The sequence below is a fragment of the Dermacentor albipictus genome, chromosome 1 (assembly GCF_038994185.2).
Source record: "Dermacentor albipictus isolate Rhodes 1998 colony chromosome 1, USDA_Dalb.pri_finalv2, whole genome shotgun sequence".
Classification (NCBI taxonomy): domain Eukaryota; kingdom Metazoa; phylum Arthropoda; class Arachnida; order Ixodida; family Ixodidae; genus Dermacentor; species Dermacentor albipictus.
Window position 1 is genome coordinate 162,107,972 of NC_091821.1, and position 19,771 is coordinate 162,127,742.

At 43.4% G+C, this 19,771-nt stretch overlaps 1 protein-coding gene across 3 annotated transcripts in view; it reads right to left on the minus strand.

Moving 5' to 3' along the window:
- LOC135911360 (solute carrier family 23 member 1-like) overlaps positions 1–19,771 on the minus strand; it is a 189,421-nt gene that overhangs the window by 109,698 nt on the left and 59,952 nt on the right. For all 3 annotated transcript variants that reach the window (XM_065443600.1, XM_065443615.1, XM_065443607.1), the window contains exons 3-5: positions 18,082–18,183; positions 1,226–1,327; positions 133–290 (exon numbers count right to left, since the gene is read on the minus strand). In XM_065443600.1, the coding sequence (XP_065299672.1) occupies positions 133–290; positions 1,226–1,327; positions 18,082–18,183 (362 nt within the window). The remainder of the gene's footprint in view (positions 1–132; positions 291–1,225; positions 1,328–18,081; positions 18,184–19,771) is intronic.

The following is a 19,771-nucleotide window of genomic DNA, read 5'->3' on the forward strand; positions in this document are numbered from 1 at the left end:
ACTTTGAGTGAATATAAATGACGAAACTTACTTTCGGAACGTCCCTCGTGTAATTCGAAATACGTGACGTCCACAATTGTGAATTATAGTTTACCCAGTAAGAGTAAATACACATTTTTGTGCCAAACAAACCTGATGCCAAGCGTTGTCTGGATGATCGTGCCTATGCCCGATATGAAGAAGATCGTTGAGATGAGGTATCCGCGCGCCGGGTCTTCTTCGCGCATGCAGAGAGCCGGAGCCAAGGCGAAGGGATAACTCAGCGCTCCCGATGTCACGATCAGGTAGTGCTGCACAAAGGCCATAACGAGACGCAGCTGCACTCCAGCCAAAGCCAAAAGGTCAGGTCGAAAAAAAAAGAAGCAAAGAACGAAAACGGTGCTTATAACAATCAAACGAAAGACCTATAAAGACGCGTCTAACTGTGGAAGTTTAGTGCGTTTAGCATGCGTCTTGAGATCGTCTGCAGATTAGTGTAGATAAACACCGATACCCCATTACTGTGCATCAGCTATATTGTATGTCAGCTAGGTATCAAAGTAGCGGTAAGACGGCTATTGAGGCAAAAATAAATATGGGAGGTGCCAAACGCCGTAGAAACTATGCCATGTTCGCCAATCACAGCATGCTACTGCATGTCCAATCTGTCGTCAGGCTGTTCGTTGCATTTACCTGAAGGCTAGCCATTTATATCCGTCTAGAGTCTTAGATAGAGGATCTGTTGTGAATGCTATGACGACTATAGGTAGCGCTCACCGCTACGTTACACCTCAACCTTACCACAGCAGACCTCGACAGCCCTTGCTGGCTTTCACTGTTTGCAAACATGGACCCTGAGTGACTTCTGGTTCTGCCACTCACGTGGCGCGCTAAATTTATGGAGCAAAAAATGAAACGGCGACTAGCAGAAGTGCGCTAAAACTAAAGGACACGTTTCCCCTTTGCATAACCACGATTTTCAAAATCAAGTTTGCCGTAAGCTATAGAAAAATTTGAGGTGTTAGTCTTCAATTGTGAGCATTTCTTTTATCTGAAAAAGTAAAGAGAGATTTTAAGTACACTAAGACAACTATAACACTCTATTTGTTTCGGCGTAGTAGACTTGTAAGGCACATGACCACAAGCTCCTTGGGGACGCACGCTCGCTCCTGTTATTGAACCCATGAAACCGACTACAGCTGATGCATTGATACAATTTTAAGATTCTGAGGCATTAATGATTTACCTGCAGGCCAAGTACAGCACTGAAGTACCACGCCGGGCTGTCATCGACACCGTAGAACATGGCCTTGTCCGAGGACTTCTGTGAGGTGAGCCTCTTGACTTCCTGAAACATTGGCATAATCTGTCAGTTATGATACGCAAATGCTATTGTCCACGTTCGGCTTCCAATAACGAAGATACCTTCAACACCAAATTATTCCGAAGTATATATTTTTGTGGTCATAATCGGCTTTAAAGCCATATTCTGCAGGGTACTGGTGTTTGTTGTTGTTTTAAGGATGCTATCTAGTAATGCAATCTTAACACTTCAGGGTCTGAATTCGCAGAACATTTCTTACGTATGTGCTTTCTGCAAATAATCATCGGCTCTGCTATATATTGACTCATTATAACGTCTTTCTTTATATGGCGGGTGTCCAAACGCCAGCCAAGGGGGAAGTGCTCTTGCCTAAGATAATCTTTGCGAATTGCTTTGCATTTGCCATGATTCTTGCGTACTTTTCGGGATCGCATACAAAAACTCAAGTGAGGAAGAACAATGCTGCTTGCAGGAAATTTTAAAATGTGGTTTCTCTGTTGAAATAGAAATACATATTTAAACAAGTGCGTTTGTCCACTACTGAGACACTTAGAGAACAAAATATTAAAGAGAAGGTGGGCTGCTGACAATATTGGCATTTGTACCCTGGCATTAACAATGTTGGTATTAATAATATGTTATAGTTTGCTTATTATTGCACATTGCGCCCACCAAAGCACATAAACAGTTTGCGCAAGCTGCACTTGCGTAGCTAGCTAGCATGGCCTATTTCCCCTTCGACAGTTTAACTTCAAAGTACCTGTATATAAGACCTTCAAAGTAAACATTTTTAGCAGACAAAAAAAGAGTCCATGACTTCATATGTAGACAGTGTTGTTATTAACTTATTCATTTCCCGATTACGGTACTCATGTATATGCGGCACGTGACGATAACGGTGTTCGAGGTTCATTTTATTATGTTGGACAATTCCATAGCGCTTGTGTTTCAAGATATTCAACATTAAATTGCAGACTAAGTACAGAATATTTGCATTCAGATGCGGGAGTCAAGACACAAGGACGTCCTCTCACTCCTCCTTCCCCTCCCTTCGGCTCTCGTCAAGACGTAGCTGATTTAGCGGTGTTGATAACAGCTTTGCTCCAGCTGTCAGGTAGCGAATACAAGACGGGATTCATTCTCAGCTGCGCCCCATTGAAGTTATGTCTTTTCGCCGAGATTCCCGCCTCTGAAAACGAAATCAGCGTACTGAGTGCCAAATTTGACTATGATTATCTCGGAAAACAAACGCTCTAGAAGTATCCAACATAATGAAGAGCTTTATCTTATTACTAGTCTCTTCATGTACCTAACATAGACGTATACCGCAATCCCTACATAAAAAAGTAAAGTAACCGGTCATTGCTAATCATGTATTAACTCGCATTGCGTACGGCAGAGAGCATAAGCCAGCCATGTGCGTAAGCAAAATTTGCGTAACTAGAACAGCCTTTTTATTAAATGACTTATAGTATAACTGTAAAGGTCTTGTATATATAATGTCTGTAAATAGTGGTCCGTTTCTTTTCTTAATATAGCCCGGCCTTAGTCTGTCTCTGCGTTCTATGGGATTAAATTTTTTTTTTTTTGCTTACGACGGCGGGTATTGTCCTCCGTCAAGACGCATTATAGAACATCCCTCGCGTCAGGAACGCCTCCGTCAGCGGTGGGCCGCAGCCCTTATAACCACGGGAATCTGGCGAAAGACTGGAAACGTGTAGGCTGGTCGCTGCCGCTGTCCACGCGACCATCAGCAACTCCCGTCGCTCTTATAGGCCCGCGTTTCCATAGTGATGGTGACGGGCTGCTCGCAAAGTTGCATGAACAAATAATTTCACTGAAAGCCTTCTTATTGCGTTAGGAGCGAGACGCCCGACTCCGCTGCGGATGACAGTCGGTCCACAGTCGTCACATGATACTTGAAAGTAGTATTTACTTAATTTTTTGTTAGTATTCGAATATTTATATGTTGCAGGAGCATGTGCCGCGGCTCTCAAAGGAAATATGTCAGGGATGCGGCCACCTGACTAGAACCTTGACAAAGCCAACTGATACATTGAGCAGTTCCTACTTCAACCCTCTTGCTGAGCGAAGAAAAGCGTATAATATTAAAATATCTTCAGTTTTTACGTTGCAAGCTCCAGTTGGGACAGCATGAATTCAGTGGCTACAATGCGATGCTGAAGCACTTCTCCTTAAAGCGCCCCTCGGCAGGTCTGGATATTGCAAACAGACAAGCGCTGTGTGTAGATCTTATATTGACCATAGTGCCTGCCAAGTATCAAACCATTGCCTTGCGCCAAAAAAGCTGAAATTTCAAACTAAAACACGCGCATCCTTCCTCTTGAGGGAGCCTCGCTCCCTGAAGGAGAATCAAGGTCGCCCGCATAGACGCTTGTACGTCAAACGCACTGCCGGCAATGTCACCGAATATCGTACGTGCCTTCAATAAATCGGCCATTGCAGAAAACTCCTAACAGCCATTGGTTGCGGTGTTCAGCAAAAAATAGAACAGGTCGGAAAGAAATTGGAAGCGGGGCTCGTGATGTGAACGTGACGCGATCGCTGTGCTCCAATATGGGAAAATTCTTAGAATGACACCGGTTTCGAGATATGCGCCGTCAAACTTGCGGTAAAGATGGAGTGTTGTAAGACTTAATTTTTAATAAAACGCTGTCTTGTGCACTGCAATACTAAAGTAACTGGAAAGCGAATGCATTTCGTAGAACACTTTTGAAAATTAATAGCTCGAAACTGGCGTAGTCCTGAGAATTCATTTCAAGTAGATACGCTTTGCGAACTCACCATATATGCCTAAAAGTAATTAACTAAAAAAATCGCAGTTTCTCCGAAAAGGTGAAGCATCGATTGCGATAGCAAATTAGTAGACAGCTAGAGGAAGTAAAGAAGGCAGTTTTATCGGCCGTATAAACATGTAAAGATTCGCTTACTAAATAAGCTAACAAGTATGGTGTATCGCGCGCACAAGTAAAAATGAACAAATCTCACCCGATGACCATGTACACACTGTCAGCACTATGCTGGAGTGAAGAAGCGCGGTAGTAGCAGTGAGCGAATAGCCCTTCATGTTCCCTCTAGCTTTAACGCGAACTAAGCGGTGAGACCACAGCGCACAGGAAGCTATCAATCAACACCCTCTAGAGAACTTGAGGCCTTCTGGCTTTACCCTCTCCCCTTGAGCTACGTCACGCAAAAGAGGCCCACATAGAAGTTCCGTGCAGCGTGCTACGAAGCTCCGAGCGGCGCACCTGTGTTGAAAATGAGACGCGGAAGACCGAGTGGGCGACGACGGCGATAACAATTAGATTAGTTCCGGGAACCCTGCCGCTCCTGGGATAGCTTCGGGGTGAGGAAAGTCCTGGCATGCTGCGGCATGCTTCCGAGCGCAGTTTTTTTCTGGACGTGAACTGTGCATGTAGTCTCTGCGCTTGTGCTGCGATTGCGGTTGTGTGTCCGGCAAGCCTTCATTGCCGCGGAATGTGGATTACGTTCATGCCAGGATATGCCTAATAAGTGCTGCGTGCCCAATTGCTGGACCAATTAGAAATCGGGGCCAAAAAATTATGCGTTCGTGTTTTCGCAAGATCAATGACAGAATATTGGGTGCCAATGCTAAAGCAAAGTAGAGAAAAGCGGGAATTCTGCGGAATAAGGCAACTGTTTCTTTGTAAATAGTTGCACGAATGTTTTGTATCTCCATTGCTAAACTCATTTGAGGTGTTGTAAATATGTGGAATGCGCTACTGTATGCAATAATGCCTCGAAAGCGAAATTATTCGCTTAGAGCCTGATCTAGACTGGAATAAATACATGTGTCCCAAATGTGAAGAAGGGCACACCGGTGAAGTTGTCATGAGATATGTGTTATGGTGCAGCGCTAACATTTTGTTGAATAACTTTTGTGATCGCATGAACAACGAACTCTTTGCGGCAGACGATAAATCAAGGCAATGAAGCTACTCTGAAGAAGGAGGCAGCACTGTGACTTTTTAATATAAGCCATGCTCCCTATCATCATTTACCCGAAATTCGTTCTCAATCCTAAGGTTGAACCAATTCATTTTTTATGGACCGGCCTTTTAATAATGCAGCGCGTAAATAGTTTTGCGTAAATAAAATGACCTTGGAACACCCTCTGTTCTCTGCGGGCCGTCTGCTCAACTATGCCTAAAATAAAGCAATAACTGCGCTCTGGTTAACGTTGCCCATAAGGGCGTGATCCCTTCCTTCAACCCGTATCCCCGAGCACGCCGCCGGCCTCATCTCCGTGACGTTACTCGCCGAGTGCTCAGGCGTGCCCTTGTATAGGGGGTGTTGCATCAGCACTCGGCGCACTCTGTCCCCATCGCAGATCGCTTTCAAGATAGGGCTCGAGCGGTCGTTCGCAGTCGCGCCATACGCAACCGCCGCTGGAGTAGAACACCTCACCCCTCTGCCACGGTGCGCGATGGAAGACGGCGCGATCCATCCCACTTTGAAGGTGAGGGACAATCGTCGGCTCACCCTCACACACTTCCACTCGCACATACAGCAAACGGCATGCGGCGACGATGTTATTGCACTTGGACTTTGTACGGAGCGTCACGGCGACGTCGACGGCAGACATGCGCCTGGAGCGTCCATATCATTGCTATAGCAATAAAACTGAATTAGCGCAGTTATGTTAATTATTCGATTAGGGATTTTGATTTCCTGTAGAAGCAATGGATCACCTCACGGAGTAATTTATCTCGATGGTTAGAATTGTAGCACCTGGTACAGATAATTCTTAAAAATTTAGTGCAGCTAAATGAAAGTATCGTAGAGCTATCTGTGGGGGGAGCAGTAATAATGCACCATTAGCATAGAAAGGCCGAAATTAAACATGTATGCACTCGTTAAAACTGCACGCGCCTGAAACCGCAAGTGTGGCATACTCAACGATTAATATCGGCCGATGAGAAGATCGTCATTTGGCACTGGTCATGCAGCAAATGACTATAAGTGGTAGATAGTCATTTGGCAGTGCCGGCAGCATCAGGAAACACGTCTAACCCTCATATTCTGCTGTTGCAGTCGCTGCCTCGAAGCCGAGCTGTTTTGATCCAACTGGAGCATCCCTAGATCAACTGCTTTTCTTGCGGCCGTTCGTATCATCATTGTTTCTGCGAGGAAATACGACGGCTCGGCTCTGCTCTGCTTCTGGGTTGGCGACCGTGCGGACACTCTCTGCGCAAGCGCCATTCGACGCATCGCAGTCTAATATAGTGGGGCGTTTCGCAGTCGGCGGTCATTTGGCAGTGGCGGCAGCATCTGGAAACACGTCTAACCCTCGTACTCTGCTGTTGCACTTTAGTAATTTCCAGCTTTCTTTTGAAATCCTACTGTTTTCATTTATGCTGTCGCTGCTGCCACTGTTGTAGAATCGTACGGTTGTTCTAGCCAATGAGTGGTTTACTGTAGTTCCTGGTTGCTGGTTTTTCCTTGCTTTCATTTATTTTTGCCTTTTTTGCGCTATGTCTGACATTTGCTTAACGTGCCAGCTTGCTGTACAAGACGAAGGGCCTGTGAAATGTAGTGAGTGTTTGTACTTGTATCATTTCGGGAAGTGGGCTGGTTTGCAAGAAAAGTCTTACAAATCAAAATCTGAGGCGGCAAAAAAGGCCTGGAAATGCGCGACATGCAAGAGCGCTCGCTTGCGGGCTAGTCGCAGTGAGGATGACGTTGCCATAAGCCTGGCACTTGCTTCAATCAACGAGAAGTTTGAGGGCCTGCCGACTCTGGTAGAAAAAGTGAACAGCATGGAACAGGCAGTTCAGTTTCTGTCACATAAATTTGATGAATTTCAGGAAAACATTTCTAAGCAGGACAACGAAATCAAAGATCTAAGAAAAGAAAGTGTCAGAACTGGAAGAAAGAGAAAAGGTGCATGCGTCCGTACAATCCAGCCTTCAACAGCAGGTGAATGACCTTGAGTTCCGGAGTAGGCGACTGAACTTAGAAGTCCATGGACTCCCTATTGAGGAGAATGAAAACTTGATGTCCTCTCTCAATGAGGTTGCTGATAAGCTCCAGATACTTCAGCTTGTAGAGGCTGACGTTACATCCGTGCATCGGCTGCCCGCGAGGAGAGACTACGTGCCAGGAATTATTGTTTGGTTCGTTTCACAAAGCAGGAGACCAGAGATGCATGACTTAAAAAAAAGAACGACCTTCGGGATGAAAAACCGCGAATTTTCTTTCAAGAAAACTAGACTCGGCAAAACAGGGAGCTTCTACGATCCGCAAAAGAAGCGGCAAAAGAGAAAGGGTATAAGTTTGCTTGTTACGTTAACGGCAAGGTACTTGTTCGAAAGACCGATGGAGCTCATGCCTTTCACATTAAGGATAGGGGTGAACTGGAAGAGCTATAACGAATAGTTTTTTTTTGTGTGGGTGATAAAGGAATGATGCATGAAGAGGTGAAGTTTCACTTGCCTAATGATGTAGATGAAATTGTCGCAGCATTTTCCGCACCCGGCATCAAATGTATCCACCTGAATACATGATCTGTGAGAAATAAGGTGTCATGTTTGTAGTAGCTATTTACCAGATTTTCTTTTGAATTTTCGGTTATCTTGCTAACCGAGACATGGAGTACTAATTACTGTAATGGTTTTAGGTTGCCTAATTATAATACCTATTATTTAAACAGGTCAAACTCGAGAGAGGGTGGAGTAGCACTGCTCATTACGGGTGATGCTGAATGTGAACTCATTGAGTCTGACACCGTAATGTCTCCAGACTATGAACTGTTGACATTGTACCAGATAAGCATGTATTTTCAGTGTGTTATCGGCCACCGTACGGTGATATATCAGCGTTTCTAGAGTTTTATGACCCATTTCTAGCATTTGTGGCTCAAAATCATAATTCTAAGACAATAATAGCCAGTGGAGATTTTAACATTGACATGAGTACATACAGTAATTCATCAAATGCTTTCAACATGGTTATATTATAAAATAGTTTTGCCAACCTAATTAATGTGCCAACTAGGGTTACACCAGAAGGCGAGTCAACTCTTGATTTATTCATCGCTAATTCCATGTAGTCATACGTTAAATCTGGAGCTTTATTGTGTTCAATCAGTGATCACCTGCCAGCGTTTCTGTGCGCAGAATTAAGCGAGTCACAAGGAAAGAAGTTGCAACCAGTGTTGTGCCAACTAATCACAGATGGAACACTGAAGTCCTTTCGCGACGCCCTGATGTCAATGAAATGGGACATGATAACTAACCTTACAGACGGACATGAGGCTTACGAAATGCTTTTGGATATACTGACACAACTATACCACAAGAGCTTCCATTTCAGAACACGAAGAAAAAGTAATAAAACGCGGAAACCATGCATTACTCCTGAATTACTCAATGAAATAAAAATTAGGCACAAGTTATATCAACATTTCCTTCAGACACGATCAACCGATGACCTTGTCGCGTTCAAAAAGTATCGCAATAAGCGAACAACAAAGTTGCTACTGCAGGCACAGTATACTATTCATCTTTGCTGGACATTGAGTGTCGTCAACATAGTTTGCTATGGTCGAGGTTGAAGACTCTCCTAAATCGAAGTCATTCATATAGGCCTTTAACGAAATTACAAATTAATGGCAAAGATTTAACCGGTGTTAAACTCACTGACGCATTTAATGATTTTTTCACAAGTATCGCTAAGACTAGGTCTCCATCCTCTCAGGCTAGTAACTACGCATGCGCTCATAATGACAACACAATGTACCTTCATCCTGTAACACGGAATGAAGTTGCATTCGTTATAAAAGCCTTGAAAAACAGCACCAGTTGTGACATTGACAGTCTTCGAGTTGGCCCTATTAAACACGTGGTTGACATTATTGCCCCAGCACTCGCTCATATTTTTAAGACGTGCTTGCAATCAGCACTTCTTCCGGCGAAAATGCAGTGTGCAAAGTTACTGTTATTTACAAAAAAAGGTGATCGCAATGATCTGGGCAATTACAGGCCGGTATCCAATCTACCTGTTCTCAAAAGTGTTTGAAAAAAATTTGTCTTCAAGGATGACAAACTTTATTGAAAAACATAACTTGTTAACCCCACATCAATACGGTTTTCGTAAGAACAAATCAGTTGAATTAGCATTACTAGAACAGAAAGAATATATACTAACAGAGTTTGAGAACAAAGCAATAGTTTTTGGTATTTTCGTAGACATTTCTAAAGCATTTGATTTAGTTGACCATGATATTTTGCTGGAGAAATTACAATATTATGGGGTACGAGGACAGTCACTATCTCTTATAAAATACTACCTTTCCAACAGAGCCCAAGTTGTTAAAATAGATACTTTTACATCGAAAGCCAGGACTGTCCATTGCGGAGTGCCCCAGAGAAGTATTTTAGGCCCTATACTTTTTAATATATATAATAATAATATCGTCAACATTAACCCTCAGGCAAGATTTATTATCTATGCAGATGACACCAGTATCTTTTTTCTCCAGTAATGATATCCATACTCATATTAAACAATGTAACAGTACAATGAAATCCTCAGAGGAATGGTCGAAACTTAATCAAAGGAAGGTAAATGAGAGCAAAGCAAAAGCAGTTATATTTAAGCCGAAAAACAAACATATTCCTCCACATCAAGATATTAAATTAAACTCGCGAAGTATTGAAATAGTCGAGAATGTCAAATGTCTGGGCGTCATCTTTTCCGTGAACATGTCTTGAGATAATCATGTCAAATATGTTTTAATCAAATTGGGCCAAATAACAGGTGTAATAGGCCGCTTAAGGTATATTCTCTCTACGCGCATCAAACTCTTGCTATACAATTCCCTTTTTTCTTCGCACTTGAACTATTGTCAGTTAGTCTGGGGAAACACGACATCCAACAATCTAGAGCATATCCACTTACTACAGAAAAAATATCTCCGACATACGTATAATGCTCCCTACACTGCAGCGACAATTTCTTCATGAACACCGGTGTAATTTCAGCGTATAATCTGTATAAATATCGTATAAGTCACGTATATAAGGCGGAAGTCTATAACAATATTCTTAATCTGCATAAACTCTCCCAATGGTAAACTAGAGCACCAAATTATATCCCAAGCACTTCGAAGACTGGACAGTACCGACACCACGGTCAAACTATGGGAAACAGTGCCTGAGGTATCCATTACCCACGCTCCTAAATTATTACAATTTGGTTCGTTTCAATCTTTTCTCTTCGTCTCTCGATGAGCTCAGGCTGATGTATGTGATTGCTTTGTAACACTTGTGTGACCATTCTATGTGTATCTTTCCATTGATGCTCTTCGTGACTTTGAGTAATGTATATGATGTGCAATATTATGTATGTACGGTATACGTGTGTATACTTTTAATGAATAAAAGAATGTGATACTGCCTCGACCCAAATGAGGGATGGTGGACTTGTCAAGCTGTCTAATAGATAGCTTCCCCACCCTCCCCCATCTGTACCTTACAACATCTGTACCTTACAAGATCGAAACAAACTTTCACGTCATATCATTTTATTTAAAGATAAAGCAGCCTAAATGTGCGGGCCGATCCCCAATGTCGTGCAGTCTAAACTGCAAACTACATGGGGCACTAATGCGCTCAAGACGATCTTGCCTTTCGTCGATGTCAACCACTGTTGATTCGCCTTCTCTATATTGGCCTTCATTCTATTGGTCCTAATGGGGCACAGGTAAAGTAAATAAATAAATAAATAAATGTGCAAACCGGAAAAGTAAGCTTTTTCGACCTTGACTGCATATCCAATGCTAGAGCATATTCACATTGTCCCCTACTTTTTGTATTTTTTTACACTCAAAACTTTAAGCACTTACCACCACTGTCCTCAAATCCAACGACCGTACATTTTTGTATATTGTGCGATGGCCCTAGACGTTGTCGCCTGCATGTTTGATCCTGCTGTCCGATGCGGCTGCATAGCTTTTCGGAAAAGGTTGCAGCTATCGTTAAGAAAGGCGCAAGAATCTATTGCCAGTCAGCGCAAGCACGCGAGAATGATCGAACCCGACTCGCTCATGGTCTGATTGGCGCACCGGAGCGTAGCGTCGTCTCCCGGGTGTTCCCGAAGATAGATCGATTCAAGGGTCTGCTGGCTCGCAAGACGTTCGAGAAGTACGAAACTGATGCTGGCATATTTTTTGGCAGGCCTTCGTGTTGACTTCGATTTATCTCCGTCACTGAGTCCCTGGAACGGGGAAAACGAAGCGATTCGCCGAGCGCCAACCCTGACGCACGCTCGCCGTGAAGCGGCGACACGGCTGCTGCGCTGTCTCCTGGTCGCATTGGGGCCCCCCTCTGCCCCATGAGGAGGCCTTTGGCCTTTGCGAGCGGATTGGCTCGTACCGATTGCTTCTCAGGTGACGGCGATCGCACCCGAAGAAATACGATCTTCGGACGCAGAAAATACTGTATTGTTATTTTTTTTGGTACCTGGTACCAAATGTTTGAAATTGAAGCAACGTAACTCAAGGCGACGTTATGTTTATCATTCGAGCTGCACATTGGTAGCCTCTAGATAAGGAGTAATTTGCGCAGTTACGTGCGTAATAAAGGTGGGTTGCATGAATTATCTTAATAATTATTCATCTTAAGTGGCTTAGACGTTCGGGTAGATTGAAGTCCATCCTCGACGTTGTGCCTAGGCAAACAATGAAAATTTCAATAAAAAAGCTTGTGTGAGAGCTACGCTAATGCGTATTTCGCCCTTCTTAGGCTCGCTGAAATCAAAACTCACTCAGGAATACAGTACCTATATGAAGTACCTATCACCGCTCGTACAATTCGTCATGCTGCCCAGTTACCACTGGCCTGATCCTGTGTTCGACTGACTGTATTCTCTATATGAGGCGGCCATTACACGTTCAGCCTGATGTCTATAGGACTTTGTGACAGTCCAGCCACATTTGCATTTAACCTCATATCTCTCTATCTCCCAGGCACGTTTGAACACAGGGCATTGTAGTGTACGGAGTCGGGAGAATTAAGACCACGTTAGTACCAGTTTGGAACCGCCGATGTAGCAGGCTCTTAAGTAACATGTCTCTGTTGCCTTACGCGAGCCTGTATCGGAGTATACTGAGATATAAAACAGTGTGTGTTTCGGCTCCGTAAAGGGCTTTCTTGTCGCTGCTCCACTCCGAGCACAATACGCACTCGACAGATACATACAGCTGCTCTTCAAGGAATAAAACAGAATACCTGCGTTGTTTCCTGGAACGCATCGTTATCTTTTTATTTCTTGTTTCTGCCAGCATTTCCAAAGTTTGGACGAAGAGCATTTCTGAACCACTGGGTTCAAATCAACAGCAAGTGCAAATTCACCAGCAATAGCATTAAAGTCCCCGACCACGTTTTCACAAAAGTGTGGCGTCCAGCTGCACTGGGAGATGATGGCTTCAGTTTTCAAACTCCCTCTCCGTTTGCATAAAAAAATATTTGCACAGCTTTCCCAACTACACATTGGTCGGTTCACACGCAACTTCGCCAGAGTTGCATCTTCTCTACGCAGGCTCCTGTTCGTGGGCACTTCCGCACTTTCTGAGGACCTGCGCACCTGCTTTTTCAAGGCCGTAAGCAACACTCGTCACTTCAGAGCCAGTTATCCTTAACTTCAATAAGAGCTCCCCAACACTCGGCACTGACGCCTGTACCACTGGCATATGCAGATGGGCTACCCTTGCAGCCCCCCTCCTTGTGTATATATATATATATATATATATATATATATATATATATATATATATATATATATATATATATATATATATATATATATAGTGATGGCTGGGGAAATCATGCTGGCCCCGGTAGTAAAATGAAGAAATAGAGTACGACGCACGTTGAGTAAACACAGCATACTTGACTGACGTTTCGGCTGGTGGACCAGCCTTTGTCAAAGTAACATTTACATGCATTTGGGCTTCCTTAAAAACCCGCGATACATCAGATACGGTTGTGTGCAATAATAACAACAACAAGAAAAACAGCATAAATATAGCGATACCATTGGTGATAGCGATACCACACACGTGGCGCACAGTGCAGAAATGAATCGTTCATTTACTCAATATCACAATGTACACCGCTTGAAATCAACAATAAAAAAGTACAATAAAAAGAAACATGCAGATAATAAGGCCCCGCGCCATAGTACATTCAGGGTGCAGGTGAAGCGCACTGCTCAGTAGTCGTCATAGCGAGCAGGATGAATGACCAGGGCTTTTATTGGCATGCATAGGTGGAATACAGTGTAGTGTGCAGACTATGGACAATATGGTACACAGAATTGACGCAACAGCGTAAAAAAAGGCATTAATAATAGAGGGTTCTTGAAAGAAAGCTGCGTCTCATAGCATACATGAGGCGTGACGGCTAATGTCAAGGATGCTTAATAGGCACGCTGGTTAATGTGCGCGTGCGTTCGTTACTGCCAGATGTGTTAAACTTATAGATCAGGTAAGACTCGCGGACTTCGCGATTGGGATGGGAATGAAAGCCTGATTCAAGTATAGTGGCCCTGAGTTTTTCGAAAGAATGCCCTGGTAAGCGAATGTGCCTTGATGAGGGAAGGTTAGGAAGAGGATTGGCATGCGATCTGTGGTTATTAAAGCGTATTCCAAACGAGGTTTCTGTTTGGCCAATGTAATGTTTCCTGCAAACTGTGCACTCCAGCATGCATACAACATTCGAGGTATCGCAATTAAAGGATCCGCGAAGTTTTAGGGTAAAGTCTGAGGACGTACTAATCACTCTCTCAGCGGTTTGCATGTGCACACACACCTTGCAACGTGCTCTGTTGCATGGGGCGCAGCCAGACGTCTTGCTGTGCTCATTTAATTTTGAAGATGGTAACATATCGCGGAGGTTCTACTTGGCCAAAGGCTGGTGCACCAGCCGAAACGTCAGTCAAATATACTGTGCTCATTCAACGTACGTCGTACGCCTTTTCTCCTTATATATATGTGTATATATATATATATATATATATATATATATATATATATATATATATATATATATATATATATATATATATATATATATATATATATATATATATATATATATATATATATCGATAGATAGATAGATAGATCAATAGATAGATAGATAGATAGATTGCCTATGTCAGATAGCACGCTTCTAATCCTTGATCTCAGGTACTCGATGAGGCGGCCTCTACTTATACGATAACTCAAAATGTTCAATTGAATCATTCGGGGAATTACGCTTATGAACTTTTTAATTAATTGCTTTACGCCGCACATATCAATCTACGAATTATAGCCTCTGAGTTCACACAGCGTATCCACTTGGAACAAATTTTCTGGAGAGCCCTAGTTCCGATACTTTAACTTTCAAAGCACTTGAGGATAACTTCTCCTCGGGCGAGTTGGTGTTTACTTACCATGACGCTTTCTAGCGCAAAAACTCTAAAAAAGAAAACAGAGAGACTCAAAAGGAAAGCAAACACGAGCGCTCGTCTTTCCTTTGCTTTTGCGTGTCTCAGTTTTCTTTTTTAGAGTTTTTATGCTAGAAAGCGTCATCTTAAACTTAAAAAATGTCCGTCGAAATGCATTGGTATTGCAGTTACTTTTGTGATTTAATGCATGAAGCAGCGGTTTCTTTAAAAAGTCTGGGCTCAAGAGCAAGCAAGTCTAACAAGGACAAATCACGCTATCTTTCAGCTTTTGCCTCGTTGTTCTTAAGTAACCAATTTTTTCGTGTCCGCAGTGTCAGCACAAGAAGCAATGAGCACCGACGTAACGCATCATAAACATACGTGTATGTGCTGTCGCCAAAGGCTGCCAGGCACGCTAGCATACGTTTATCTGATGGTGATATGTGACTACACAGGCATTTCAATTGAAACGCATCGCTGAACTAAGAAAATGTTGCATAGCCCTAGCGCCAAGAACAAGAAACGGTTATCAGAATCCACAGTAACAGCCCATACAGCGACCCGGGTCAGCGGATCAGTTAGGATTTTTTCGAAGTTAAAATACCAATCGCAAAACAAAATCAGTGTCGTGGCACTTCCAGGCACACTACTGAATACGGACAACTTTTTCTTTCTGATACTGATGCAGGCGTAAATTTTAGTTTCGGAGCGATAGTGAGTCTACGATGTCTGGGCGAGACATGGAGGAAAGATAACGTTTATTTCCCTTCCTCCACTGGGCGAGACAAGTTAGTGCGATACTGAAACTGCGCCAGAATCTTAATATGGGAAATGGCTCACAAGTTGTGATGTGCTGGAATGGCGTAATGGTAAAGTACCGGGTTTGGCATCTGACGGACCATCGAATCCTGGTGGCGGCATTTTCTTTTTCGTTTTTTTATTGCTGTAAAATTGTTCGCGTTGCGCGCTATATTCAAGGTATATATATATATATATATATATATATATATATATATATATATATATATATATATATATATATATATATATATATATATATATATATATATATATAGCACCGAGCGCCCCAGCATGCAGGGCGCGAAACTGGGTTCATGATCCGGCATGGCATCTGGACATTGGATACTAGGTTTTGCAATAGTGTATCTTTGGTATCTTCGTGTGTATAGCCATTCGCGCTGCCTTTAATTTTACGGTCACGTTGAAAGTACCTGCAGGTATTGTACCTGGGGGAGAACATATGTTTGTTATGGGGGAATGATGTTGGCTGATTTTGCGTGCATTAACATGCCTTTAAGTTTCTGCTGAGGCGATAGGTAGCCCTTGGTACCCCCGGGAACGCTTTTCTCAGACGTCGCTCCACTAACCCTTTAAAACGAACCAAGGATGACGAGGCTGCCTTTGACGAAGTTAGGTCCTCCCCTCGAAACGTTGCCCAGCCTTTCTGTGGGATCTTACCCTGTTTATAACCTTTATACCACGTATGCTACTCCATCTATCAGCTCACTTTTTAACATAGGCAGCAACACAGGGTAGCCAGCCGGTCTGAAAACTGGCTAACCTCCCTGGCTTTCCCTCCATGTTTCGCTACTTGGTTATTTTTCATTGGGTTGCTTGGGTTTTTCTTTCTTTCTTTTTTCGCTCCTTTTTTTTGTTAGTAGGTTGTCAGTACTATTCCAACCTTCCCATCTACCCTTCTTTCATTCTTTTATTTATATATGTATTGATTTCTTTCTAGGAGCACCAGTTTCTGCTGCTACTTTCATTCTTTCTTTCACAGAGACGATTGTTCTCCGCAGATAGTCGCCCCCCCCCCCCCCCCGCCTGCGTCGTCTGGGCCTTTTCCACGAAAAGAGGAACGAATAGAGACAGACCAACCGGCTGATACATGGCGTTACCTCGCATTCCTCCACCGACGTTGAGTAGCAGACCTTTCTTTTGAATTCTACACCCACGCCACTAACACATCCTCGGTAGTTTCCTCGCCCACCGGCCTTACCCTCTCTCCCCTTCAGTAAAACCTTACCTATATATGTTGTGCCGAGGACAGCGTATGTCGCCTTGGAAAAGACAAGAGCACTGTGGAAACGTTGGCTCCTGCTTTCATCTTCTCGTTTTGCTCATCTTCCGTCCACGGAATTCGAGTGAACGTTCAGGTTGGCTGGAGCCGTATTTTCAGTTGATCACATTCGGGGATAGTTTAACTTTTGCGTGACGTGACGAGTTCTGCGACGCCTGCTGGCTTAAGCAACCAGTGTCCACAGAAAGTAATACCCCTGAAAGTGGTCGACCGAACATACGGTTCCTGGTTACAACATTTTCGCTCAGGAATCACCGTCGTGTGTCATTGCAGCGCAGTGACCCCTGCAGTCGAGACGCGGCGCTGCCGTCCGTTTTTCTAGGCTGCGAGAGTGTCGCGGTATTTGTACAGGAAAAACGTTGATTCACAGTGGAGGAAAATAACTATGAAGCTTGCCAGCAAGTATGCAGCCTGTAAGGTGAGCAACATGGCAGCAAAGAACGTCAAGCGGAAATTCAGAGAGGCTGAAATAATCTCATGGGTGGCCGCAATGGAAAAGAAACCTGCCATGAGTAACTACTTACGAGGAAAAAATGAAATCAAGAAAGAAACAATTTATAATAACTCAAAAGGAAGCTCATTACTTTTCGAAGTGAGATCAGGATGCTTTATAGAACACGCACTTACAAAGCGAGATACAAGAAGGAAGAAGAACCATGTACTTGCTGCGGTAAAGGTAGGGAAACGATGGAGCATGTTTTATTAGAATGTGAAGATATCTGCCGAGTGGTTTATTTAGGCATATCTGGCCTCCTTGAAGCCCTTGGGTTCAGGGCGAGCAAAGGGAAAGTAAACATGTCGGCAGTAGAGATTAGTAAGCGGTGATTGAAAGATTGGCGGAAGGAAAGTAGGGAAACGGCAAACAACGTAGGCGTGCAAATATGAAGTTCACAATAGGGGCTCAGAAAGTTTGGTTATGGGAATTCATCACTTGTTTTTATTTTCTTTCCTTCTTTTTCTTTTTTATCATAGCTAGAGCATTAGGCAGTATAATAGCAAGAGCACGGTGGCGCAACCCACCACTCCGTTCCAAAGGGGACTCTCATAGCATCCATCCATCCATCCATCCATCCATCCATCCATCCATCCATCCATCCATCCATCCATCCATCCATCCATCCATCCATATTGAAGTGGAGTTCCCAGTGCAGCACCGTTCTGTAATACGGGGCCTAATGTTTGGAAAATCGTTTGAACCTACCGGCTCTTTCTCGAAGGTGAGGTGGGTTTCCCCGTTCCCAGGGCGCTGGGTTTCCTTTGGCGCTTTGCTGAAGTCGAAAACGTCTTCTCCAGTTGGTAATTCCTGTCCAACACAAGCATGAAACAGAACATTATGTGCTATACTAACACAAACATGTTGAAACATTAAATTGACGAAGAACTAGGAAGTGGATCTTGCATATTCTAGAAACAGTCGTCGATGAGTGCCCCTGGATGGTAAGAACAAGAATAGCTCATTTTTTATGGTAGGCTATATAGCAGCTGGCATAATAATGTGACAAAATTATTTCCCTGGTTTAACATGCCGGATGTGGCTTGCGTTATAAAAGTGTTAATAACAATAGCTAATATACATCAACCACCCACATATGCGGGAACAAAAGAATGCGTGCTCTTTGTAGTGATACTGATTGTTTACGAATGATTGCTGAATTCTGTTTGCATGCCGTTGCAATGTTTGCAGCGTTCTTGTGCACACGGCTTGCATGCCGTTTTGAAGCTTTGTTTGGTATACTGAGAGCAAACAAATCAAGAAAGGCGCCAGGATTCTCGCAGTTCCCTTAGGAATTCCTACACGGTGTGCTCTTTATGGTCTTTTGTTTTGTTGCTGAATCTGGTGGAGCTGACTAGGGGGGGGGGGGGGAGGGTGCTGTTTAGGTTCAGTAAGCTTGGTAGTCTGGGCCAGAGGAGGCTCTACCCGAACATGTCTTTAGAGGACGGTAAGACGTGTTTGTTTGTGCCGTCAGAAACACTAAGAATTGTGTTTCTGGCTGCAATTGGAAGCAAACAACTGAACAGTTACTTTTGCACTGTTATCGGTGATTTGGTGAATAATAGTCATTGTACAAATGTGCAGCGGAATACCTCTCTTCTGAAAGTTCTTCGCAAGTTATGAAACACCGCCTTGCCCTGAACACTGAAGAACCGGCAGGATTGGACAAAATTCTCTCTATTAGCTACTTCGCTGCACCCAGTGAGCAAAGTAGAAAGAACGCAGTCTATTTTCAACCCCCCCAAAGAGATGCAGGACGACCACGTGAAGATAATCGGCTTCTGTGCGCTTAAGCATCTCCATTTGAACCACCCCTCCTATAGTGGTGCCAAAACTGCCTGAAAGTTGCAGCGAATTGCCCCGTTGTGTAACTGAATCCTGGTCTGTAATGAATCTTGATATATAATTCTAACGTATGTGAGTGCGTGAATTATTGGACTGATATTAAAGCCGTAAATATATACAGAAGACAATAAGATCTAGTAAGCTGAGATGTTCTCCAATAATTGATTTATGTTAGTACTTAACGGTAATACACGTCATCCCCCTGCCATAAGTAAAGAAGAAATGTTATACGAGCGATTGTTTGCATATGTACGTTGCAAGCTAGGATCGAAGCAATTCTCAGCGCGTAGTATCGTTCTAAGAACGTTTTATCTACCCTCTCCATGTGACAAGAACGTCGCAGCCTTAGGTAACAAAAAATGCCTGGTCGAACAACGCTTACGAAAAGAAAAATTAAGAAAGAAAAAGAAAGAAACTAAAATCCACATATTAAAGACATGGAGCACGTGGTGTTGCCCATAAGATTGAGGTTAAGGAGGGCACGGACAATAAGTGCGCGCATGCGTGTCGGAAGGGGTGGAGGAAAAGATCGGACGGGTGTGTGACGTCTCGT